Raw genomic sequence first — 26790 nt, forward strand, 5'->3', positions numbered from 1 at the left:
AATAGTAGGACAGTTTGGTGGATTACCCACTGAAGATCTAAGATTGTATTGAAGACTTTTTGTAGAAGTCTGTCACTTGTTTAGACAATAGGGTGTTCCTTAAAACGCTTTGCGGCTTAAATTTTTCACATGCTCTTTGAGAGATCATGCAAAAGTGTGGCTGAATGCTTTGCCATTGGGAATAGTGGCATCAAGGAATGATCTTTTCCAGAGATTTTTGCTACGGTATAATCCACAAAATATGAATGATAAGCTTAGAAATGACATCACATCTTTTCGACAAGTGGAGGATGAAACGCTATATGAAGCTTGGGAACGATTAAAGAATTACTTTGAAACTGTCTGATGCATGGATTCCAACACTGGATGCAGATGGAGATATTTCATAATGGGTTGAATGCATATACGAGGATGGTAGTTGATGATTCTGCCAATGGTACCTTGTTGGGTAAATCTTATAATGAAGCGTATCAAATTTTGGAAAAAATTGGCAACAATGATTATCAATATCCTACCACAAGAGTTAGGACATGTAAGAAAGCTGTTGGCACTATGGAGCTTGATGCAATCACTTCATTGGTTGTGCAAGTATCATCTTTAACTAATATGATCAAAAAAAGGAAGAGACCAACTACAATTTAGGAGATGAAAGCAATCGAACTATCGTTTGTTTATTACGGTGAAGACTATGTGTTTGATGAATGCCCATCAAACCCAGTATCTGTATACTACATGGTTAATTTTAACTGGGATAATAAACCTTATTCCAACACCTACAATCTGTGGTGGAAGCAGCATTTGAACTTTAGTTGGAATAATCAAGGTGTGGGGAATTTAAACAATTTTGTGAGACAGAATGCTAATAGTGCATCGCCTGGTTATATTCATCCTATGCGGAGGCAAAATGCTCAACAAGGTCAAGCATCATCTTTTACCTCTATTGAAGCCTTACTAAAGGAATATATGGCCAAGAATGATGCTATAATTCAGAGCTAGATTGTGTCCCTCAGAGCTTTTGAGAATCAAGTGGGACAGATAGCGAATGTTTTGAATTCAAGGCCACAAGGAGCATTACCAAGCGATACTGAGAATTCAAGAACACAAGGGAATGAACAGTGTAAAGCCATCACTCTCAGAAGTGGGAAACACTTGTATGATGTTGTTCAAGACACCATTATAGAAGAGAACAATTTTAGACTCAATTACCGAAAAAATTCAGAATCAACTAAAAAACACATTACACCTGAAAAGGGTAAACAGGAGAATGTTGCAGTAGAATCAACTCACGTTACCAATAAAAATGCCATAGCAAAACAATATCAGCAACCTGAAGGACGACCACCTCTACCTTTTCCTTAGTGATTCTATAATTCTAAACATGATGTTCAGTTCAAAAGATTTTTGGAAGTCTTGAAGAAACTCTATATCAATCTGCAGCTAATAGAAGCTTTGGAGCAGATGCCCAATTATGTGAAGTTTATGAAATATATACTGTCAAAGATTCACAGATTGGGAGAATTTGATACTGTTTCTCTTATTGAAGGGTGAACAACAATGTTGATGAATAAATTACCTCTAAAGTTGAAGGACCCAGGGAGTTTTACTATCCCATGTTCAATTGGAAATCATTATGTTGGCAAGGCATTATGTGATTTAGAAACGAGTGTAAATCTAACGCCTACGTCTATTTTCAGAAAGTTGGGAAAGCAAGACCTATTACAGTTACATTGCAACTAGCTGATCGATCCTACGCACATCCGGAAGGTAAAATTGAATATGTGCTCGTGAGAGTACATAAATTTATTTTTCTGCAGATTTCCTTATTTTAGAATGTGAAGCTGACCAGGATGTGCCAATTATTCTTGGAAGACCTTTTCTTACTACTAGCAAGACTTTAATTGATGTACAGAAATGTGAACTGACCATGAATGTAAATGATCAGTAGATTACTTTCAATGCATTTGGTGCCTTGAAATGCACTGATGAGAATGAAGAATGTCACACCATTGGGTTGATAGAAACAACATTAGAGGTAGAGTTTGAAAAATTTTGCTATCGCAATTCTGATAGTGATAAAGACTCACTTGAGCGGAGTGACGCAATAATTTTTGAGGACCTTGGTGAACTTACGGAAGCCAAGCAGTTTGTAGATAGACTAAGGAAGAAGTTTGAATCCTTGGATTTATCAGATCGCTCTTTCAAGCCTCCTAAGCCTTCTATAGAGGAATCTCCCACACTGTAGTTGAAGCATTTGCTGCAGCATTTAAAATATGCTTATTTGGGAGAGAATAACACTTTTTCAGTAGTTATTTCTACGGAGTTGACACTCGATCAATAGGTGAGGTTGTTGGAAGTACTCCAATGATCTAAAAAGGCGTTGGGATGGACAATTGCTGACATCAAGGGAATCAACCCTGCTATCTGTATGCATAAAGTTTTATTGGAGGATTGCCATAGCAATTCTATTGAACAGTAGAGAAGGTTGAATCCAATAATAAAGGAAGTTGTTAAAAAAGAGATTATCAAGTGCCTCGAAACTGGCATTATTTATTCGATCTCTGACAACTCATGGGTAAGTCATGTACAATGTGTGCTATAAATTTAAATATATATAGGATTTTTCCTATATAATTTGTCACCTTTTTACTTAAATTTGTTGTTAAAACCGAGTAATTTCTTAATAAATTAATGAAATATATGAAAATATGAAATTGGGACATGGAAATTACTAAAATGTGATTTTATTCTTTATTATATAGTTTTCATGCGAAAATGGCTTCTTTTATATTAATTTAAGTATATTATATTTTCAAGCTATAAAGTGGGCCATGCATGATTAAATTAAATAATAAAATATAAAATTATATTTAATAATTTATTTTAATATGTTTCATTAATAAATTGGGTTTTAATTAATTAAGTAAATTGATTAATTAAAGTGGTTAAATTACATTCTTTGGTCCTTTAAATTATCTACTAGTGCTGGACAGGTCTGAGAGCTTTTTGTTGATTACAAAACCATCCAAACGGAGGACCAAGTCAACCTAAAATTCGGCTGCATGTGGATGTTCATAAATCAAATTTTGGTTTAATTACACAAGGTCCTTGAAGAGTTGAAGAAATCGGAGATTTACCCAGAGATTTGCAATTGACGGAGTCCTAATCCTGATGATGTTGTGGCACTTAAATCAAGCAAAAATCAGCCACATTTCCACAAATTGTGGCCAGCCACCCTTGGATGAATTTGCAAAAGATAGACACTCCTATTTTTAGCAAACTAGCTCCCTTGCCTCACCTATAAATAAGACCCCATTTCTCACTTTTCTAATCATCCCTCATCCCTCAATCATTCCTCACTCATTCATCATTCTCTCCTCCCTCAACTCTCTTAGCCCTCACGCCTGTCATCATCTTTGCATAAATATTTTTAGCAAATTAGCCTCTGAAAGATCCTTTGGTCAGCCACCTCGGAGAGCGGCCAGCAAAGGAACGAAGTGAAGGAACGAAAGAGCCCTCGTTAGTCAGAGTCTTGGATGATGGCCATTTTGATTTGGGTTTAATCTTTCTTTTCTTCAACTTAATTCAAGAATGTTTGCTATGTGTTTACTGTTCTTGTTTACAACAATGATAGCTTAATTTTATTTAAGCTACGATGATTACTTTGATTGAATAATAATTATTTGATTCATGTTTATAATGTTTGTGCCTCAATCGATCATGTTTTCAATTAAAATCAAGTCTGTATTTCGTTCATACGTGATTGAAATGCACCTGAATTAGCTGAGTGATCCTAACCAGATGACGGCTAATGGGCACATAATTGAAATGTGCATCTCAATTTAGATCCTAACCCGATTAAATTGCAGGTTGCATAACAACCCTAACCAGGCTCTATTATCTGCATAGCTTTTAGATTTGTGTGATTAAGTTGTTTCAAACCTAACACGTCCCTATTACCTCGCATGAATACTAAGAAACCCTTAGTAAATAAGGATCAGTAAAATGCGTATTTACTAAGTAAAGGATTCCAAAAGGACCTAATGTGGTTTCCAAACTCATGAAATATCGAGTTGCCATGGGATGTTTTTCCGAATATTGATAAGCATGTTGATAATAATTTGAGTTTAATTAAAGTAATTGTCCTAGCTTATTTATGTTATAATTGTTGCTTATTGTGTTAATTCTACTAAAATCTATTTCATTCATATAGTTGCACGTTAGGATAAATCACATCAAGGATCATTGCATTTAGTTTAATATATTTTAATCATCACTTCTTAATTATATTGTTTTTATTTATCAAATTGTTAATATAATTTTACACATTAATTGAATTAGCACAAATACAATCCTTGTGGAGACGATAACTCGATACTTACTTATTACTTGATAACGACTGTGTACACTTGTACAAACTCTAGCGTTAAGAGTGCCTAAGAAAGGAGGTGCCATAGTAGTGAGTAATGATAACAACGAACTCATTTCTACTTGCACTATCACGAGGTGGAGAGTATGCACTATCGCAAGCTTAACAAGGCAACTAGGAATACCATTTCCTCTACCATTGATTGACCAAATATTTGATAGATTAGTTGGGAAAGCCTTCTACTTTTTCTTGGATGGTTATTCAGGGTATAATGTGACAGCCCAAAATTGACCCTAGTCGGGATGTGGTTTCGGGACCACAAAACCGAGGCATAAAAATAATTTAAAATTTATTTTGATGCCTATTATATGTGTTAAATTGTGTGTGACATTTTTGATGATTTGATTTAGTGTTATAAATGTGAATTTCACTAGAAAGGGCCTAGTAGTAAACTTTGAAAGTATGATAGGGAAATGTGTGATGACTAAGTAAAGCATGCATGCAAAACAATGGACTTGCATGTTAAATACCCCCCTTTTTATAGGTGGTGGCCGGCCATGGCAAGAGAGGATGGGCTAAACATGTCATGAAACATGTTTTATTGGTGCATTAGGGAGAAATAATAAACAAAGGTGTATGGGTAAGAAAAGAATGAAAAAAAAATGTGTGAGTGTGTTATCTCCCCATTGTCGTGAGTTGTAGAGAAAGAAAGAAAAAATTTGTTCATCCTTTCTTTGAGCCAAAATTAAGGAAGAAGGAGGGATTTTTGCTCCATTTTTGGTTTAGAAGAGATCTAGAAGGAGATTTGGCTATACTTGCATCAAGATTAAGGTATGCTTGAGGTTGTGTCATGAGATTCATGAATGTTTTAGTTGCTAACTTGATGTTCATGTTAGCCCATGGTTCAAATCCTTGTTGTGCCATGGAAATGGTATTTGGCCAAGGTTGATATTGTGTTAAAGCCATTGCATGCTATATGTGAAGCTTGTTGATGATGCATGCAATGATGGATTGACTACTCTTGAAATTCCTTTTAGCATTCTTGAGTAAGACATTGAATCCTTTGTTTAACCATGACCAAAAACTTAAAAGGAGTATGGTGTGTGAGGTGTTCGGCCATGGTATGCTCATGAGCATGGTTTATGCTTCTTGCACGATAGTTAAAATTTGTGTTTTGGATGGTTATGGACACCTTGGAATTCGGCCTTGCACCTATATGTGTATATATGTTTGCACATGATGTTTTGGTTATGAAGTAAGTGATAAATATGTTTGTCTAAAGAAGAAAGTGTTGAAGAATGTTTGTGAAATTGCAAGTACATTCGGCCTAGTACACATATGATGTGAAAATCTTGCAATTTATTGTTGATTTTGTGCAAGTATGACTAAGTATAATCGGCCACATGAGGGGAATTATTGTGCATGCATTCGGTTAGAGGCAAGCTTAATGGTGCCTATTCTTGACTTAGGTAATTGGCTACCTTGTTGTGAGCTAAGGTAGAATGTGTGCGTAATTAAAGAAAATTGACTAAAGTGCTTAGTTATGTGATGTTGAGTCAATGATATGTGTATTCGCCAAGGCTAAGCGAGACTTTAATAAATTGAATTTGTTTGAATTAGCTCAAGAGCTTAGGGGCCACAATTGGATAAGGGAAGGAAAAAGTGATCGAATAGCCGTTGAAGCCGTTCGACAACATCCGAGGTAAGTCTTCAAGTAATGACCCTACTTGAATTATGTGAAATGAAATTATGGATGTGTAATGATTCTTGATATACGTGTGTATGAGTATTTGAATGGTACCGGGCTAAGTCCCGAAGGCAATTATGCTAGTGATTATATTTGTGTTTGAGCCTTAGTAACAAAAATGAAACATGAATGTGTAATGATTATTGATGTATGTGTGCATGAGCAATTGAATGATATCCGGTTAAGACCCAAAGGCAATTGTGCTAGTGACTATATCCGGCTAAGACCAAGGCATTCGTGCAAGTTGTTATATCGGGCTAATACCAAGGCATTTGTGCGTAGTCGTTATATCCTGCTAAGACCAAGGCATTCGTATGCGTGTGATTATATCTGGTTGTATTCAAGAAGCTTGGGCTGAAGGTAGCGTTGGTTGCTGTAATAAATTTAATTAGTACGCTCGAAAAGCCCAAAGGATAAGGTATGTTTACATGTGCATTGGAAAAGTCGATACGTTTGAATAATATTCGCTCAATCGACTAACGAATTTTCACTCTTGAATTGGTTGATATCGTGTGAATGTATATAATGATGAAGTGTGAAGTAAGTATGATTATGTGAATGTGTATTAATGAAATGATTCATTTGGCTATGTGAATGTAATGCTTTAGTTAAAGCCGATTTCATTGCTTGAGACTTACTAAGCATAAAAATGCTTACCCCATTGCTTTGGCTCTGTTTTATAGATTTTGCTCGTTAGCGATCGGATTCGGGATCATTGAAGTGAAGTCATCCACACTATCAAACCCCTTTTTTGGTACTCTTTTAGTTAAACTTTGGATATGGCATGTATAGGACTACCTCGGTTGTTTTCAAGTGCTTTTGTGTTGTATATGTGTACGGCCATGCGAAAATGGTTCGTAAAAGTGGAGTACTGAATTAGACCATTTGTGGTTTGTAATTTTATATGGTTTCATGATGTTATTATGGATTGAATGGGAGTGTTGGTCACATGATCACCATTGGAATGGCTAAACATGATCATAGGTGGACCTATGTATGGCTAGACTATAGTTGGTCCATGGAAACTACAAAATAGGTAAGGCCTACCTTAAAAGCAGATCTTGCCATTGCAAAGGACGTGGATGTGAAAAATCACCAAAATTTGTAGGAAGGGTATTAAATTGTGAATAAGTTATGTAAACGAACCTTGACGAGTCTATTTTCATATGAAAGTAACGAAACGATCATATGAACAGTATACCGAGAGATATTAAAGTTCTCGTGAGACAGGGCCAGAACGGTTTCTGGGACCCTTGTCGCGACTTTAAGAGGATTTGTCTCGTTAACCCCTCATGTCCGACACCGGCGATGGTCTCGGGTTCGGGGCGTTACAATTTTATTAGTATCAGAGCCACGGTTTAGTCGATTCTAGGACTACCGTGATATGTTTGGGGTCTAGCTATACATGCCATTAAGTGATAATTGATAGTGTGGTGATTTACGACATTCGAATTTGTGTTTGTTTATAGCAATGGATCCGATCCCAACCGAGCAATAGCCGATGATGTGGAGAGTGTGGCGCTGCTCCGCGCAAGGGACAATGGCCGGACTCTCAACCTATGGCCAACAATCCGAATGATGAGGCTAGGCAAGCCTTTTATAGCGTGATGAATGATTGGTTCAACCAATACATTCGAACTAACACTACTGTTCCACAACCTCCATTCCCGACTAATGCAACCCCAAGACCTACAATACCTCCCAGAATCGACCAAATAAGGGCAAGAAAGCCCCAATCGATAGAATTTGTAAACATGGGGCTATGAATTTAAAGCTACGGATAGCGACAATGCCGAGCAAGCTGAATTTTGGTTGGACAACACTATCCGGTGCTCGATGAGCTATCTTGTACACCGATGAATGCTTAAAGTGTACTATCTCCTTGCTACGCGATTCGCCTACTATTGGTGGAGTACTCTAACCGGTTGTGCCTAGGGAGCAAGTAACTTGGGAGTTTTTCCAAACCGAGTTCGAAAGAAGTATATCGGTCGAGATTCATCGACCAAAAGCGAAAGGAATTTCTTGATCTTAAGCAAGGCTCTATGTTCATATCGACTACGAGCGAAAATTTGTTAGACTCAGAGATACGCCGGGAATGTGTTTCGTCAGAAGCTATTATGTAAACGCTTCGAGGATGGGCTGAATGATGATATAAGGATGTTTGTTGGCATTCTCGAAATACGAGAGTTCGTAGTACTTGTTGAGCGAGCTTGTAAAGTCAAGAGCTTAGAAAGGAGAATCAAAAAGTTGATGTGGGAACCGGAGAATTTCGAAAAGGTCCTCGGAAAGTCTCTTCATCGCATCGAAGAGATTTCGAGAAGATGTGAGCCGGTCTAGAGGCGCCGGGCCTTTTAGACAAGATCGTGATCGGCCCCGTGGGTATCTGAGGCACTTCGGTCTCGGTGTTGGGAATGATTGTCGAAACCGAATGGAGTGTCGAGATTGTGGCAAATGGCATTCGGGAGTCAGAGGTTCCGTGATCGCTCTCGCTATAAGTGTGGATCGGCCGACCACTTTATCAAGGATTGCTCGAGGTTGCTTGAACAAAATGTAAGTCGAGTGGAAACCCGGTGCTACCATCGCCGAGGTAGGCCATCCAAATGCGGCAATGCTAGTGGCGGTCGAGAGGGTCGAGAGATGCTACAACAAGACCCGAGGCTTGTGCTCTGCTAGGACTTATGCCATACGCGACGCGAGGATGCTTTGCCTCACCGGATGTCATTACCGGTACTTTCACTCTTTTCGATACTAATGTGATTGCTTTGATTGACCCCGGTTCTACTCATTCTTATATATGCGAAACCTTAGCATCCAAGAAGACTTTGCCTATTGAGTCTCATCGAGTTTGTAATTCGGTGTCAAACCCTTGGGTCATTACGTGCTTGTCAACAAAGTGTGTAAGAAAAGTCCCCTAGTATTTCGAGGTTCTTGTTTTCCGCGGACTTGATGCTTTTGCCTTCGATGAATTGATGTTATTCTTGGTTTGGATTGGTTGACCATGCACGATGCGGTTGTAAATTGCAAAAGCAAGACTATCGATCCGAGGTGCGCGAATAACGAGATAATTCGGGTTGAGTCTACGGACTTAAAGGGTTGCCACCGTAATATCGCAATGTTGGCCCGTAAATATGTAAGAAAAGGGTGCAAGCGTACCTTGCGTATGTGCTCGATGACAAGGAGTCAGAAAAGAGACCCGAATCTGTGCTAGTGGTTTGTGAATACCCGGATGTTTTTCCTGAAGAATTGCCGGGTTTACCACCTGTTCGGGAAATAGAGTTTGGCATCGAATTGGTACCGGTACCACTCCAATTTCGATAGCTCCGTGATCGTATGGCACCAACGGAATTAAAGGAGTTGAAAGCTCGATTGCAAGAATTGGTGGATAGAGGTTTTGCTCGTCCGAGTTTTTCACCTTGGGTGCGCCGGTGTTGTTTGTGAAAAGAAGGATGGAACCATGAGGCTATGCATCGACTATCGTCAGCTTAATAAAGCGATGATAAAGAACAAATATCCGCTATCACAGATCGACGATTTGTTCGATCAACTGAAGGGAGCCTCGGTGTTCTCGAAAATAGATTTGAGATCGGGCTATTATCGATTCATGAATTCGAGATTCGGACGTACCCAAGACCGCCTTGAAGCGAGATACGGTCACTACGAGTTCCTAGTGATGCCGTTTGGGCTTACTAATGCCCCTGCGGTATTTATGGATTTGATGAATCGGATCTTCAGACCATATTTAGATCGGTTCGTAGTCGTGTTCATTGATGACATCTTGGTCTATTTAAGAAATGAGACCGAACATGCTGAACACCTGAGGTTAGTGCTGCAAATTTTACGGGATAAGCAATTATATGCTAAGTTCAACAAGTGTGAGTTCGGTTAAGAGAGGTTAGCTTCTTGGGGCATGTGGTATCTCAGATCGGTATTCGAGTCGATAGAACAAAATTTCAGCCATACTTAAGCTGGAAGCCTCAGAAATATTACCGAAGTTTGAGCTTTTTGGGGCTTGGTTATTACCGACGATTTGTAAAGGTTTCTCAACGATAGCCACGCCAATGACGGCTACTCCAAAAGGATGTTAAGTTCGAATGGACGGAGAAATGTCGAAAAGTTTCGATCAACTGAAAACTTATTTGATGAAGCCCCAATTCTAGTGCAACCCGAATCGGCAAAGAGTTTGTCATCTATAGTGACGCCTCCTACTTGGGTTAGGTTGCGTATTGATGCAAGAAGGTCGAGTTGTGGCCTATGCGTCGAGGCAATTAAAGCCACATGAGAAAAATTATCCGACCCATGATCTCGAATTGGCTGCCATCGTATTCGCCTTAAAGATATGTCGACATTACTTAGTTGGTGAGAGGTGCCATGTGTATTCGGATCACAAAAGTCTCAAATATTTGATGACTCAAAGAGACTTAAATCTGCGACAAAGACATTGGCTCGAGCTGTTAAAGGATTATGAGCTGGTCATTGACTATCACCAGGGAAAGGCAAATGTGGTTGCGGATGCCTTAAGTCGTAAATCATTATTCGCTTTATGAGCGATGAATGTGCACTTGTCCGTTCGATCCGACAATGTGTTAGTAGCTGAATTGAAAGCCAAACCATTATTGATACATCAAATTTGTGAAGCTCAAAAAGTCGACGATGAGTTGGTTGCAAACGGTGAGTGTGTTCGAACAAGGAATCGGAGTTTCGGATCGATGATGACGATTGTTTGAGGTTCGAGGTCGTCTGTGTGTTCCAAAGAATTCGAACTTATTTCGATAATTCGAACGAAGCCCATTGTAGCCGAATGGCAATCCACCCGGAGTACGAAGATGTACAACGATTTGAAACGTCGGTTTTGGTGGCATGGTATGAAACGAGACATCTCTAACTTTTTTCGAGATGTTTAATATGTCAACAAGTGAAAGCGGAACATCAAGTGCCTTGAGATTACTTCACCGATCACGATACCCGAGTGGAAATGGGATCGAGTCACAATGGACTTTGTATCCGGACCGCCATTGTCACGAGTAAGAAGGATGCGGTTTGGGTCGTGGTAGATAGATTGACTAAGTCGGCTCACTTTGTCCCCAGACGCATTGAATTTTTCAATGGACAAACTAGCGTAATTGTACGCTTCTCGATTGTGAGATTACACGGGTGCCTATTTCCATCGTGTCGAATAGAGATCCGAGATTTACCTCGCGATTTTGGAAGAAGTTGCAAGAAGCTTTGGGTACCAAGTTGCATTTCAAGACCGCCTTTCACCCCCAAACCGATGGTCAATCCGAGCGGATAATTCAAATTCTTGAGGATATGTTGAGATGTTGCATCCTCGAGTTCGATGGTTCATGGGAACGGTATTTGCCTTTGATTGAATTTGCTTACAACAATAGTTTTCAATCAAGTATTAAGATGGCACCCTACGAGGCTTTGTACGTCGTAAATGCCGTACACCATTGTTTTGGACTGAGCTCGGTGAAAGCAAAATTTTCGGGGTGGATTTGATTAGAGATGCTGAACAGAAAGTGAAAGTAATCCGTGAAAGTCTGAAGATAGCCTCCGACCGTCAGAAGTCGTACGCGGATCTGAAACGTAAAGACATCGAGTATCAGGTGGGAGATAAAGTGTTTCTCAAGGTTTCGCCTTGGAAAAAGATACTCAGATTCGGCCGTAAGGGCAAGTTGAGCCCGAGGTTCATTGGGCCATATGAGATATTCGAGCGAGTCGGCCCAGTTGCATATCATTTGATTTTGCCCCCTGAACTCGAAAGGATTCACGATGTCTTTCATGTTTCGATGCTTCGACGCTATAGATCTGATCCATCGCACGTGATTAGTCCATCAGAGGTTGAAATTCAAGCCAATATGAGTTATGAGGAAGAACTGATTCGTATCCTATCACGTGAAGTGAAAGAGTTGTGAAACAAGCGGGTTCTGCTAGTGAAAGTGTTATGGCTCAAACACGGGATAGAAGAAGCTACTTGGGAAACCGAGAACTCTATGAAAGAGCGATACCCAACCCTATTTATGGTAAGATTTTCGGGACGAAAATTTCTTAAGTGGGGAGAGTTGTGATGACCAAAATTGACCCTAGTCGGGATGTGGTTTCGGGACCACAAAACCGAGGCATAAAAATAATTTAAAATTTATTTTGATGCCTATGATATGTGTTAAATTGTGTGTGACATTTTTGATGATTTGATTTAGTGTTATAAATGTGAATTTCACTAGAAAGGGCCTAGTAGTAAACTTTGAAAGTATGATAGGGAAATGTGTGATGACTAAGTAAAGCATGCATGCAAAACAATGGACTTGCATGTCAAATACCCCCCTTTTTATAGGTGGTGGACGGCCATGGCAAGAGAGGATGGGCTAAACATGTCATGAAACATGTTTTGTTGGTGCATTAGGGAGAAATAATAAACAAAGGTGTATGGGTAAGAAAAGAATGAAAAAAAAATGTGTGTGAGTGTGGTATCTCCCCCCATTGCCGTGAGTTGTAGAGAAAGAAAGAAAAAAATTTGTTCATCCTTTCTTTGAGCCAAAACTAAGGAAGAAGGAGGATTTTGCTCCATTTTTGGTTTAAAAGAGATCTAGAAGGAGATTTGGCTATACTTGCATCAAGATTAAGGTATGTTTGAGGTTGTGTCATGAGATTCATGCATGTTTTAGTTGCTAACTTGATGTTCATGTTAGCCCATGGTTCAAATCCTTGTTGTGCCATGGAAATGGTATTTGGCCAAGGTTGATATTGTGTTAAAGCCATTGCATGCTAAATGTGAAGCTTGTTGATGATGCATGCAATGATGGATTGACTACTCTTGAAATTTCTTTTAGCATTCTTGAGTAAGACATTGAATCCTTTGTTTAACCATGACCAAAAACTTAAAAGGAGTATGGTGTGTGAGGTGTTCGGCCATGGTATGCTCATGAGCATGGTTTATGCTTCTTGCATGATAGTTAAAATTTGTGTTTTGGATGGTTATGGACACCTTGGAATTCGGCCTTGCACCTATATGTGTATATATGTTTGCACATGATGTTTTGGTTATGAAGTAAGTGATAAATATGTTTGTCTAAAGAAGAAAGTGTTGAAGAATGTTTGTGAAATTGCAAGTACATTCGGCCTAGTACACATATGATGTGAAAATCTTGCAATTTATTGTTGATTTTGTGCAAGTATGACTAAGTATAATCGGCCACATGAGGGGAATTATTGTGCATGCATTCGGTTAGAGGCAAGCTTAATGGTGCCTATTCTTGACTTAGGTAATCGGCTACCTTGTTGTGAGCTAAGGCCGAATGTGTGCGTAATTAAAGAAAATTGACTAAAGTGCTTAGTTATGTGATGTTGAGTCAATGATATGTGTATTCGGCCAAGGCTAGCAAGCGAGACTTTAATAAATTGAATTTGTTTGAATTAGCTCAAGAGCTTAGGGGCCACAATTGGATAAGGGAAGGAAAAGTGATCGAATAGCCGTTGAAGCCGCTCGACAACATCCGAGGTAAGTCTTCAAGTAATGACCCTACTTGAATTATGTGAAATGAAATTATGGATGTGTAATGATTACTGATATACGTGTGTATGAGTATTTGAATGGTACCCGGGCTAAGTCCCGAAGGCAATTATGCTAGTGATTATATTTGTGTTTGAGCCTTAGTAACGAAAATGAAACATGAATGTGTAATGATTATTGATGTATGTGTGCATGAGCAATTGAATGATATCTGGGTTAAGACCCGAAGGCAATTGTGCTAGTGACTATATCCGGGCTAAGACCCGAAGGCATTCGTGCAAGTTGTTATATCCGGGCTAATACCCGAAGGCATTTGTGCGAGTCGTTATATCCGGGCTAAGACCCGAAGGCATTCGTGCGTGTGATTATATCCGGTTGTATTCTGAAGAAGCTTGGGCTGAAGGTGAGCATTGGTTGCTGTAATAAATTTAATTAGTACGCTCGAAAAGCCCAAAGGATAAGGCATGTTTACATGTGCATTGGAAAAGTCGATACGTTTGAATAATATTCGTTCAATCGACTAACGAATTTTCAGCTCTTGAATTGGTTGATATCGTGTGAATGTATATAATGATGAAGTGTGAAGTAAGTATGATTATGTGAATGTGTATTAATGAAATGATTCATTTGGCTATGTGAATGTAATGCTTTAGTTAAAGCCGATTTCATTGCTTGAGACTTACTAAGCATAAAAAATGCTTACCCCATTGCTTTGGCTCTCTGTTTTATAGATTTTGCTCGTTAGCGATCGGATTCGGGATCATTGAAGTGAAGTCATCCACACTATCAAACCCCCTTTTTTTGGTACTCTTTTAGTTAAACTTTGGATATGGCATGTATAGGACTACCCTCGGTTGTTTTCAAGTGCTTTTGTGTTGTATATGTGTACGGCCATGCGAAAATGGTTCGTAAAAGTGGAGTACGGAATTAGACCATTTGTGGTTTGTAATTTTATATGGTTTCATGATGTTATTATGGATTGGAATGGGAGTGTTGGTCACATGATCAGCCATTGGAATGGCTAAACATGATCATAGGTGGACCTATGTATGGCTAGACTATAGTTGGTCCATGGAAACTACAAAATAGGTAAGGCCTACCTTAAAAGCAGATGCTGCCAGTTGCAGTGACATGGATGTGAAAAATCACCAAAATTTGTAGGAAGGGTATTAAATTGTGAATAAGTTATGTAAACGAACCTTGACGAGTCTATTTTCATATGAAAGTAACGAAATGATCATATGAACAGTATACCGAGAGATATTAAAGTTCTCGTGAGACAGGGCCAGAACGGTTTCTGGGACCCCTGTCGCGACTTTGAAAATTTACTATAAATTATCCAGAAAGAATTAGAAGTCATGCATTATATATGCAGATTCCATTTTGAGTCTAGTTTCATTAGAAACAAACAGAACCAGTATTAAAGCCCTGTACAGAGATCTATTCAAGTTGTAACGCGCAAAGGTCAGTGTAGTCGACCCCTGTAACATGGGTGACTTTAACTAATAAACTGTAATAATTGGCCTGACCAAAAATTCTAGAAATAAATCCATGGATGGATATATGAGTCTAAATTCAGGGAAAATTTACAGAATCAGTTTCCGAGTTTTGAAACTCGAGATATGATTTTTAAGGCGACAGTGACGCAGTTTTCCAGCCTGGCTGGAAATGCCAAATTGGTCGGTACTTTAAGAGGATTTGTCTCGTTAACCCCTCATGTCCGACACCGGTGATGGTCTCGGGTTTGGGGCGTTACATATAATCAGATTGTTATAGCTCCTACCGACCAAGAAAAGACAACTTTCACTTGTCCATATGGTACTTTTACATTTCGTCAAATGCTATTCGGGTTATGTAATGCCCTGGCAACCTTTCAGTATTGTATGATGGCCATATTCTTGGACATGGTGGAAAATTTTCTTAAAGTCTTCATGGAAGATTTCTCTATATTTGGCAATGATTTTGAGGATTGCTTGAAAAAGCTGGAATTGGTTCTATGCCGTTGTGAAGAAACAAAATTTGTTTTGAATTGAGAAAAATGCCACTTCATGGTTCGTGAAGGAACTGTTCTATGGCATAGGATATCGAAGCGAGGGATTGAAGTGGAAAGAGCAAAAATTGAAGTAATAAAAAAATTGCCACCTCTCACCAGTGTCAAGGGTATTAGAAGTTTTTTAAGTCATGTGGGATTTTATAGAAGATTCATTAAGGATTTCTCGAAAATATCTAAACCCTTGTGCACTTTGCTAGAGCAAAATAGACTTTTTAATTTTGATGAACATTGCTTGGTCACCTTCGAGGAATTGAAGAAATGGCTGGTAGCAACACTAATTGTAATGGCTCCGGAATGGACACTGCCTTTTGAACTCATGTATGACGCCAAAAATTATGTTGTGGGAGCAGTGTTAGGGCAAAGGAAAGACAAAGTACTATAAGCAATAAATTATGTGAGCAGAACCCTCACGGATGTGCAGTTTAACTACACCACCATTGAAAAGCAGTTATTGGCTATGGTGTTCACATTCGATAAATTCTGCTCTTACCTAGCTGGTACCAATGTTACAGTCTACATGGATCACTCTACTTTTAAGTATTTAGGAGCAAGAAAGATGCCAAGCCAAGATTGATTAGGTGAATAATCTTGTTGAAGGAGTTCGACTTGGAAATTAGAGATTGAAAGGGGACTGAAAATTAAATGGTTGATCACTTTTCAAGGTTAGAATCTGGAAATGAAGATGGCAATGACAAACTTATTAAAGAAGACTTTCTAGATGAGCAGCTATTAGTTGCCATGGCATTACCTTCGTATGCTAATATAGTGAACTTTTTAGTACCTGGTGTGATGCCACTTGATTTCAATAGCCAAAGAAGATGGAAATTCCCTATGAATTATGGCAAGTTAGGGCTGAAGTTTTTGCACAATAACATTTTCACAAGATTTGGTACACTTCGGGCAATTATTAGTGATGAAGGATCTCATTTTGGTTGCAAGCTAGTGGCTAATGTCTTGCATCGATATAGGGTGAAACATAATATTTCCACGACATATCATCCCTAAACAAATGGACAAGCTAAGGTTTTTAACAGAGAAATTAAGAAGATTCTAGAAAAAGTGGTGAAGCCAACTCGTAAGGATTGGTCCTCTAAATTAGAAGAAGCTTTGTGGGCCTATCGTATTGCATTTAAAACACCATTAGGGATGTCACTTTTTAAACTTGTTTATGGAAAGTCATGTCACCTACTTGTTGAGCTCGAGCACAAAGCATTTTAGGCTATTAAAAAGCTAAACATGGATTGAAGCATTGTTGGCCATAAAAGGTTATTAGAGTTGAAAAAAATGGAAGAATTCAGGGCATAAGCATATGAAAATGTTAAAATATACAAGGAGAAGACCAAGTGTTGGCATGATAGAAGGATTATGCCAAGGCAATTTGATCCAGGGTAACATGTGTTGTTGTTCAACTCTAGGCTTAAATTATTCCCTAGTAAATTAAAATCTTGTTGGTCAGATCCCTTTGAAATAGCTCAAGTATACCCGTATGGGGTTGTTAGTATCAAAGACCTAAAAACGGGGTCACATTCAAAGTTAATAGACAATGCTTGAAGCACTGCTAGGTGCTCATATGGATCGTGACAAGCAATCCATTGACCTGCGAGACGTTTGAGTTAACAGTTTTGTTTTTATTTTTCCTTTCTTTAATTGCTTTACTTTCATTTTGTTTTTATTATTTGTTATCATTAATTATTTAATGTTGTTTTATTTCTATTTTTTAATCTTAGTTTAATAAGTAATTCTTTTTCTAGATTTTTGGAGATAGAATAAAAGTGTGGGATTATCAGTTGTGATTCTACAAAATCAACTCAGCATAGTCAACTACCACTTCTACTGCTACATGTTTTCCTACGGCAGCACCCTCAACATCTTGCAGCTCTTTCGAATAGCAAGTGTTGCACTCCTTAAAGTAATTGGAGCAAAGGATTTTTGTTTTTGAAATTTAGCAATTTCAACTAGCTGAAAAGATGGTCAAGGCCCAAGAGCAGCAAGCTCAATATTGGACTTATGTGAGGAGCAGATATTTGGCTCTTAAAAGATCCCTGCAGAAGAACTTTACAAAAACGATGCCAAACTTCCCTGCCTTCCCCATCTATTTGCTCCTAATTCCTGAAGATGCAGAGGAGCTAGCTCAAACTCCTACTGCCAGAGTAGAATTCGCGAATTTGGGAACCACTGCCAATGAAGGGGACACTATTGCTGATGAGCCTAAAAAGATGACATCATTAAATCGTGAGAATGAGGAAGAAGAAGCAAAAGATGAAACTGCCACTACTGCCACCACGAAAGGTAAAGACCCTGTTCCACCCACCCCACGAGCTTCCCTGACTGCACCAGACTGTGACATTAATCATCTTATTGATGAGCTCACAAAAACTGATAAGGAGGGGGGCGAAATGAACCCTATGAAGAGGAAGCTGCGGTATATAAAGTCAGTGTCTGTAAATCCACTCGTAGGCTGAATGAAGTAACTACACTTCAGTCTAAGCTAGGGAATTATTTTTCCCCTACCCCATGCTTTTTATTTCTTTTGCCATGACATATTCTATCCATATCTGTATTTTTGTTTTTCTATTACATACCTGAACATGCTTTGAGGACAATGCATCCTTTAGGTTTGGGGGTGTATTGTGCATTTAGGCTGCATTATATATCTTGCACGTCTGCTCATTCTAGTTTCATTAAATTTGTTTTGCCATTGCCACGTAACTACTAAGTACTGTTTTGCCTATACGAAGTACAATATTTACTTATGATGTTCAATGATGAGCTTAAATTCATCAATTCCCTTAGAACATGTGACAGTAGATCAGGTCAATTTAGCTTAAGTTAGGTTGCTTGAAGATTACCTCCTAAAAATGAGATGTCATAACCTCAGTTATTTTTGGACTATAACAAGTATCTTTTAATGAACTTATAGACTTTTGAAGCCAAACTCAGTTACTTGCCACAACATTACTTAAATAAAAGATAGTAGACACTTAAATACTTAGAATTGCCAAGTAAGTTAGCATCACTTTGTTTGCTCCATCATGCTACTGACTAGAAAGGCGAGTCCAAGTAAAAGTGTGTAATAAAGAAAAGAAAATTAGGGGCACTCCACTGTAGTAACCGGTTGAGTATCTAAGGAGGTAGTTGTTTATTTCATCCATCTTCTAAGTTAAAAGCCTTAGCTTCAAGAGTGATTTTTATTTAATTTGTGACATGATTGAGTACTAGGGAATTCAGTGTATGCTCCATTATGATTATCAAGTCAAAGAATTTTGTGACATGCTAAATCCCCTATATACTTTAAAAAAAAAAGAGAGAAAAAAATACAGATAAATATTTTGAGTAGACTTAGAGCAAAGGTTATAAAGTAAATTGAGTTTAGGCAACAAATGAACTGAGCAAATTAGAAGATGTTTGCTATGGCCAAAAAGCACACATGAGTACTTAGGAAATTTTGTTTTTAGGGAGCAATTTTCTGCACTAACTTTGCTAAGCAAACCTTTGAAACTCGAACAATTTTTTAAAGATAGAACATTGCTGAGAACTGAAGTATATATTGTTCTTAGAATGAACTAGCAGTACAAAGTGGTTATTGCGTAGGCAAAAATTTTTGCATTCATGCATCCATGTATATGTTGCTAATTGTCTATGCTTAGGTACATTTAGTTGCATTTTAGGATATTCCATTAGTATTTTTCTTATTTTAACATTACATTAGGAGTTTGGATTGTACTTAAAAGTTAGTTATTTTTAATTGCTTGTGGAAGGGTTGTGTATGGTGGTGGATTAGCAGGTGTAGAAGAAGTTAAGGTGTGAGGTTTTTCAGGGCAAAGGGTAGAACAGTTTGTCAACACGAATGCCATGGCAATGCTAGGAAGATGTTCAGTCAGCACTCAAAACGTACCGATCTTAGGCCCAGCTGAACTTGTACCAAATATATCTATCTGAAAAACAGGAAAGAAAATCATGGACTGTTGGATTTACCCTAGGGAAAACAATTATAAAAGCCAAAGGAGAAAACCCTAAAAAGGGCAAAGAGAACAAAAAAGAGATCCTTAGAAAAAAATAGAGGGTAATAGCTGAGTAGAGACGGGAAGAGGACGATGAAGGAAGTCTCTCTCAACCACCACAGTACACTACATCACTGGAGTGTGGGTTGGATAAGCGAAGGCTGTCTTCCCAAAGTTCTTCCATTACTTCTTGATTACTTTTCATGAATTGATTTGATGAAAATGATGTTGAATGATACTTTTTATTTGAATTTTAATTGCTAACCCATGAGCTAAATCTCTAGGGTTGGGATTACTTGATGAAACTTTAATTTTCTTTAATGACTAAAATGTAGATCTGCTTAACTACACTGCTTCATTCAATGGGTTTTTTTTATAAAATTACATGTTTGCAAACTCTAGACATAGATAGATATACAACATGTTCATTAAATTAATCCAATTTTGACAAGGTTAGGTTAATGAGATTAAAATTGAATGACATGAGCGAGTGTTCGACGGAACACTTGCAGCAACCTCTAGACATATAGCATCGTTCATATGGAAAGAAAACAAAATAGTGCAAGGTACTATGCTAAAGGCCTGTATACATATATCGCTTAAGGCAAGGTAAGTTGAGGTCTTGTTCTCAAAAGAATAAGGCCACTTTAGAACTTTTTTGAACAGTATGTTGAGCATGGTTTTTTCGAGACATTACTGTTAGTAAGGGAAAATTCTAAGTAATCCTGACCTTCCAAATCAAAATTGTAGACCCTCTATCCTATGCCATAGTATCTTTGCCATAGCATTTTTAAATGTTTACTTGTTCGTTTTCATATTATTCACGTGATTATTCTCGAATTTTCCATGGCATTCTTACTCTTGTCTGGTCGTGTCATAGCATTTTCCATTACTGCTCGCATTATTATTCCTTCAAAATACCAACTGCATTCTTATCATTATGTTTTCATAACATTAATCATACCTCACTCTAATAACTTTACCAGATTATACTGCTTTAATCCCTGTGGAAACGATATCACTTATCACTTTATTACTTAATTCAATATGTATACTTGCACAGTTCGCATATCATTTCACACTCGATAGTACTTAGTTATGTAGTTAAGTTTGCTGCAGCTTGGTACTAATTTTTTTTAATACCTTAACTTTATTTGTAGTTACACTTTAATCCCTTAGCTTAATATCATTCAACTTTGTTTTATTTTACCTGTTAAAAATCATTTCTTTGGTGTTTTTATTCATCTATCTTGCTTCCATTATTGTGTTCTCCAAGATTTTGTAGGAAAGCTTGGGTTTTTATTACTTTTCTTTGAGTTTAAGTTAATGTCATTTTTCTCTTGATTATTTGCTATTAATGTGTTTAGAAATGAGCATGAGTAGCTAAATCTTATGAGATTGGTTGATGGAAATATTGGGTAGTTTATTTTTGGGTTCAGGGACTAAATCATAAAATTTGGACTAAATCAAATAGAATTCAAAACTTAGGATTGACACCTCTAAGGGAAATTTAGATAAGTGAGACCAAGAGGAGATCTTATCAAGCATCAATCTGATTCATTCTAGGTTAGTTTGGTGAGGTCGAAGATAAACTGGACTAATTTGTCTAATTTGGAAAAATTGAGGTTGAAAAGTAAAATTGAGCCAATTTAGGAGTGTTAGCGATTTAGATCCCTAATTCAAAGGTTAACAAACAACGTGAAAATCAACTAACCACTCTCTGTTATTGAATTTTCTAGTTTCATAGTTTGCGTGATTTACAATTTGGTTATTTTCTATTTTTAGATAATTAATTAGTTAGCTAGTCTCTGCCTTGGAGTTCACATGCTAGTGGCTAAAGTGTTCAATCAATTTCCTATTCCCTTAGTCAAAGAGTTATTAGATGAGTTAGCCAGAGCTTGATTCTGCTCCAAATTTTACCTAAGTTTAGGTTATCACCAAATTCAAATGCATGAGGTTGATGTGCACAAGACGACTTTTAAAACCCATCAAGATCACCTTGGGTTCTTAGTAATGTTGTTTGGACTTACTAATGCACCTCGACTTTTGAAAGCATCGTAAAAAACTTATTTCAGTCGTATCTAAGAAAATTTTTATTGGTTTTCTTTAACGACATTTTAATCTACTATCCTACTTGGCTTTTGCACTTGACACATCTAGAGCTAGCTTTGGAAATTTTGATGCAATAGCAGTTGTATGTTATGTAACACCCCGAACCCGAGACCATCGCCGGTGTCGGACATGAGGGGTTAATAAGCTAAATCCACATATTTCACCCACCAATTTGACATTTCCAGACAGGCTGGAAAACTACGTCACTGTCGCCTTAAAAATCATATCTCGAGTTTCAAAACTCAGAAACTGGTTCCGTAAATTTTCCCTGAATTTAGACTCATATATCCATCCATGGATTTATTTCTAGAATTTTTGGTTGGGCCAATTGGTACAGTTTATTAGTTAAAGTCACCCATGTTACTGGGATCGACTGCTCTGACCTTCGCGTGTTACAACTTGAATATCTCTCTGTACAGTGCTTTAATACTGGTGCCGTTTGTTTCTAATGAAACTAGACTCAAAATGGAATCTGTACATATAAGGAATGACTCCTAATTCTTTCTGAATAATTTATAATAAATTTTTAAAGTTGTGATAGGGGACCCAGAAACCGTTCTGGCCCTGTCTCACAACAGCTTTAATATCTCTTAACATGTAACTCCTATGACCGTTTCGTTTCTTCCATATGAAAGTAGACTCATCAAGGTTCATTTACATAACTTGTTCACTATTTAATACCATTCCTACAAATTTTGGTGATTTTTCAAATCCACACCACTGCTGCTGCCAGTATCTGTTTTCAAGGTAACCATTACCTATTTCGTGATTTCCACGATTCAATTGGCCCTTTTTGCATACATAGCTCAAAGTGTGATCATGATTAACCATTCCAATGGCTAATCTTTCAAACAATTCCATACCCCATAATGATCATCATACAAACGATTATAGAATCATACTAAAAACGTATATGAGCCATTTTTTCGTGGCTATCAAAGCTTACACAAAACCGAAAGGTACATGACCTTCAACATTAGGGTAGTCCTATACATGCCATTTCAAAGTTCAACCAAAATTATACCAAAATGGAGGCTTGATAGTGTAGATGACTTCGACTTTAATGATCCCGAATCCGATTGCTATCGAGCAAAATCTATAAAACAGAGAGCCAAAGCAACGGGGTAAGCATTTTTATGCTTAGTAAGTCTCAAGCAATAAAATCAGCTTCAATTAAAGCATTACATTCACATAGCCAAATGCATCATTTCATTAATACACATTCACATAATCATTCTTACTTCACACTTCATCATTATATACTTTCACAAGATATCAACCAAATTCAATAACTGAAACTCGTTAGTCGATTGAGCGAATGTTGCTCAAACATGTCGACTTTTCCAATGCACATATAAACATACCTTATTCTTTGGGCTTTTCGAGCGTACTAATTAAATTTATTACAGCAACCAACACTCACCTCCAGCCCAAGCTTCTTCGGAACACAACCGGATATAACCACATGCACGAATGCCTTCGGGTCTTAGCCCGGATAGAACGACTTGCACAAATGCCTTCGGTATTAGCCCGATTTAACAACTTGCACGATTGCCTTGGTCTTAGCCGGATGTAGTCACTAGCACAATTGCCTTCGGTCTTAACCGGATATAATTACCAGCATAAATGTCTTGGGACTTAGCCGGATATCATTCAATTGCTCATGCACACATATACATCAATAATCATTTCACATTCATATTTCATTTTCGTTACTAAGGCTCAAACACAAACATATCACTAGCATAATCGCCTTCGGGACTTAGCTTGGGTATCATTCAAATACTCATACACACATAAATCAATAATCATTACACATCCATATTTCATTTCACATAATTCGAGTAGGGTCATTTCTTGAGGACTTACCTCGGATGTTGTTGAACGGCTTTGACGGCTATTCGATCACTTTTTCCTTCCCCTTATCCAATTGTGGCCCTCTAAGCTCTTGAGCTAATTCAAACAAATTCAATTTATTAAAGTCTCGCTTGCTAGCCTTGGCCGAATACACATATCATTGACTCAACATCACATAACTAAGCACTTTAGTCAATTTTCTTTAATTACGCACACATTCGGCCTTAGCTCACAACAAGGTAGCCGATTACCTAAGTCAAGAATAGGCATCATTAAGCTTGCCTCTAACCGAATGCATGCACAATAATTCCCCTCATGTGGCCGATTATGCTTAGTCATTCTTGCATAAAATCAACAATAAATTGCAAGATTTTCACATCATATGTGTACTAGGCCGAATGTACATGCAATTTTCACAACATTCTTCAACAAACTTCATCTTTAAACAACATATTCATCACTTTCTTCATAATCAAAATATCATGTGCAATCATATATACACATATAGGTGCAAGGCAATTTCAAGGTGTCCATAGCCATCCAAAACATAAATTTTAACTAACATGCAAGAAGCATGAACCATGCTCATGAATGCATCATGGCGAACACATCACAATCATGCCCTTTCAACTTCAATCATGGTTAAACAAAAAAAAAAACTCAATGTCTTACTTAAGATTGCTACAAAGAAGTTTCAAGAGTAGTCAATCCATCATTGCATGCATCATTAGCAAGCTTCACATTTAGCATGCAATGGCTTTAACACAATAACAACTTTGGCCAAATACCATTTCCATGGCATAACAAAGATTTGAACCATGGCTAACATGCACATCAAGTTAGCAACCAAAACATGCATGAAACTCCTAACACAACCTCATACATACCTTAATCTTGATGCAAATTTAGCCAAATCTCCTTCTAGATCTCTTCTAAACCAAGCATGAAGCAAAAATCCTCCCCTTTTCCTTAGTATTTTCGGCCAAGAAGTGAAAATGGATGAACAAAATTTCTCCTTTCTTTTCCTCTACTCACGGCAACAAGGGGCATCCAAGCTCATCTTTCTTTTTTTTGTTCATTTTTTATGCTAATTTTATTATATTCCTTCATACATAACTCACTAACCAAACATGTTGGAAACATGTTTTCCTTGCCCATCATACCCACCTTGGCGGCCACTATAGTCAAATTTGGGAAATTTGACATGCAAGGACAACATTTCCTAGTATGCATCAATAGGCCACTTCAACATTTGCCTATCTCATTTCTAAGTTTTCTCACACAAGTCCTTTCTAGTGAAATTCACCTTTATAACACTAAATCAAATCATCAAAATGTCACACACAATTTAACACATATCATAGGCATCACAATAAATTTTAAATTATTTTTATGCCTCGGTTTTGTGGTCCCAAACCACATCCCGTCTAGGGTCAATTTTGGGTGTCACAACTCTCCCCACTTAAGAAATTTTCGTCCCGAAAATCTTACCGTAAATAGGCTCGGGTATCGCTCTTTCATAGAGTTCTCGGTTTCCCGAGTAGCTTCTTCTATCCGTGTTTGAGCCATAACACTTTCACTAGCGGAACCCGCTTGTTTCGCAACTCTTTCACTTCACGTGCGGGATACGAATCGGTTCTTCCTCATAACTCATATTGGCTTGAATTTCAACCCGATGGACTAATCACGTGCGATGGATCAGATCTATAGCGTCGAAGCATCGAAACATGAAAGACATCGTGAATCTTTTTGAGTTCAGGGGGCAAAATCAAACGATATGCCACTGGACCGACTCGCTCGGATATCTCATATGGCCCAATGAACCTTGGGCTCAACTTGCCCTTACGGCGAATCTGAGTATTTTTTTCCAAGGCGAAACCTTGAGAAACACTTTATCTCCCACCTGATACTCGATGTCCTTACGCTTCAGATCCGCGTACGACTTCTGACGATCGGAGGCTATCTTCAGACTTTCACGAATTACTTTCACTTTCTGTTCAGCATCTCTAATCAAATCCACCCCGAAAATTTTGCTTTCACCGAGCTCAGTCCAAAACAATGGTGTACGGCATTTACGACCGTACAAAGCCTCGTAAGGCGCCATCCTAATACTTGATTGAAAACTATTGTTATAAGCGAATTCAATCAAAGGCAAATACTGTTCCCATGGACCACTGAACTCGAGGATGCAACATCTCAACATATCCTCAAGTATCTGAATTATCCGCTCGGATTGACCATCGGTTTGGGGGTGAAAGGCGGTGCTGAAGTGCAACTTGGTACCCAAAGCTTCTTGCAACTTCTTCCAAAATCGCGAGGTAAATCTCGGATCTCTATCCGACACGATAGAATTAGGCACCCCATGTAATCTCACAATCTGAGAAACGTACAATTCGGCTAATTTGTCCATTGAAAAATCTGTACGTACGGGGATAAAGTGAGCCGACTTAGTCAATCTATCTACCACGACCCAAACCGCATCCTTCTTACTCGCTGACAATGGCAGTCCGGATACGAAGTCCATTGTGACTCGATCCGTTTCCACTCGGGTATCGTGATTGGCTGAAGTAATCCTGAAGGCACTTGATGTTCCGCTTTCACTTGTTGACATGTTAAACATCTCAAACAAAGTCGAGATGTCTCGTTTCATACCATGCCACCAAAACCGACGTTTCAAATCGTTGTACATCTTCGTACTCCGGGTGGATTGCCATTCGACTACAATGGGCTTCGCTCGTAATTATCGAAATAAGTTCAATTCCTTGGAACACACAGACGACTTCGAACCTCAAACAATCATCATCATCGATCCGAAACTCCGATTCCTTGTTCGAACACACTCGCCCGCTTTTGCAACCAACTCATCGTCGACCTTCCGAGCTTCACAAATTTGATGTATCAATAATGGTTTGGCTTTCAATTCAGCTACTAACACGTTGTCGGATCGAACGGACAAGTGCACATTCATCGTCAGAAGCGAATAATGATTTACGACTCAAGGCATCCGCAACCACATTCGCCTTTCCGGGTGATAGTCAACGACCAGCTCATAATCCTTTAACAAACTCGAGCCAACGTCTTTGTCGCAGATTTAAGTCTCTTTGGGTCATCAAATATTTGAGACTTTTGTGATCCGAGTACACA

The 26790-nt window shown here is 38.2% G+C and overlaps 1 protein-coding gene and 1 non-coding gene across 2 annotated transcripts; one reads left to right on the forward strand and one right to left on the reverse strand.

Annotated features, from left to right (window-relative positions):
* Nucleotides 1-250: 250 nt before the first annotated feature.
* On the reverse strand, nucleotides 251-356 carry LOC128291341 (small nucleolar RNA R71). Its single transcript, XR_008281117.1, has one exon. It is a non-coding gene; the product is annotated as a small nucleolar RNA R71 (small nucleolar RNA).
* A 289-nt stretch (nucleotides 357-645) lies between these two features.
* LOC108477895 (uncharacterized) lies at nucleotides 646-2242 on the forward strand. Its single transcript, XM_017780368.1, has 6 exons — nucleotides 646-899; nucleotides 1011-1287; nucleotides 1390-1544; nucleotides 1658-1764; nucleotides 1815-1903; nucleotides 1946-2242. The coding sequence occupies exons 1-6, from the start codon at nucleotides 646-648 to the stop codon at nucleotides 2240-2242; spliced, it is 1179 nt and encodes a 392-aa protein (XP_017635857.1).
* The last annotated feature ends 24548 nt before the right edge of the window (nucleotides 2243-26790 follow it).

The sequence above is a fragment of the Gossypium arboreum genome, chromosome 3 (assembly GCF_025698485.1).
Source record: "Gossypium arboreum isolate Shixiya-1 chromosome 3, ASM2569848v2, whole genome shotgun sequence".
NCBI lineage: Eukaryota > Viridiplantae > Streptophyta > Magnoliopsida > Malvales > Malvaceae > Gossypium > Gossypium arboreum.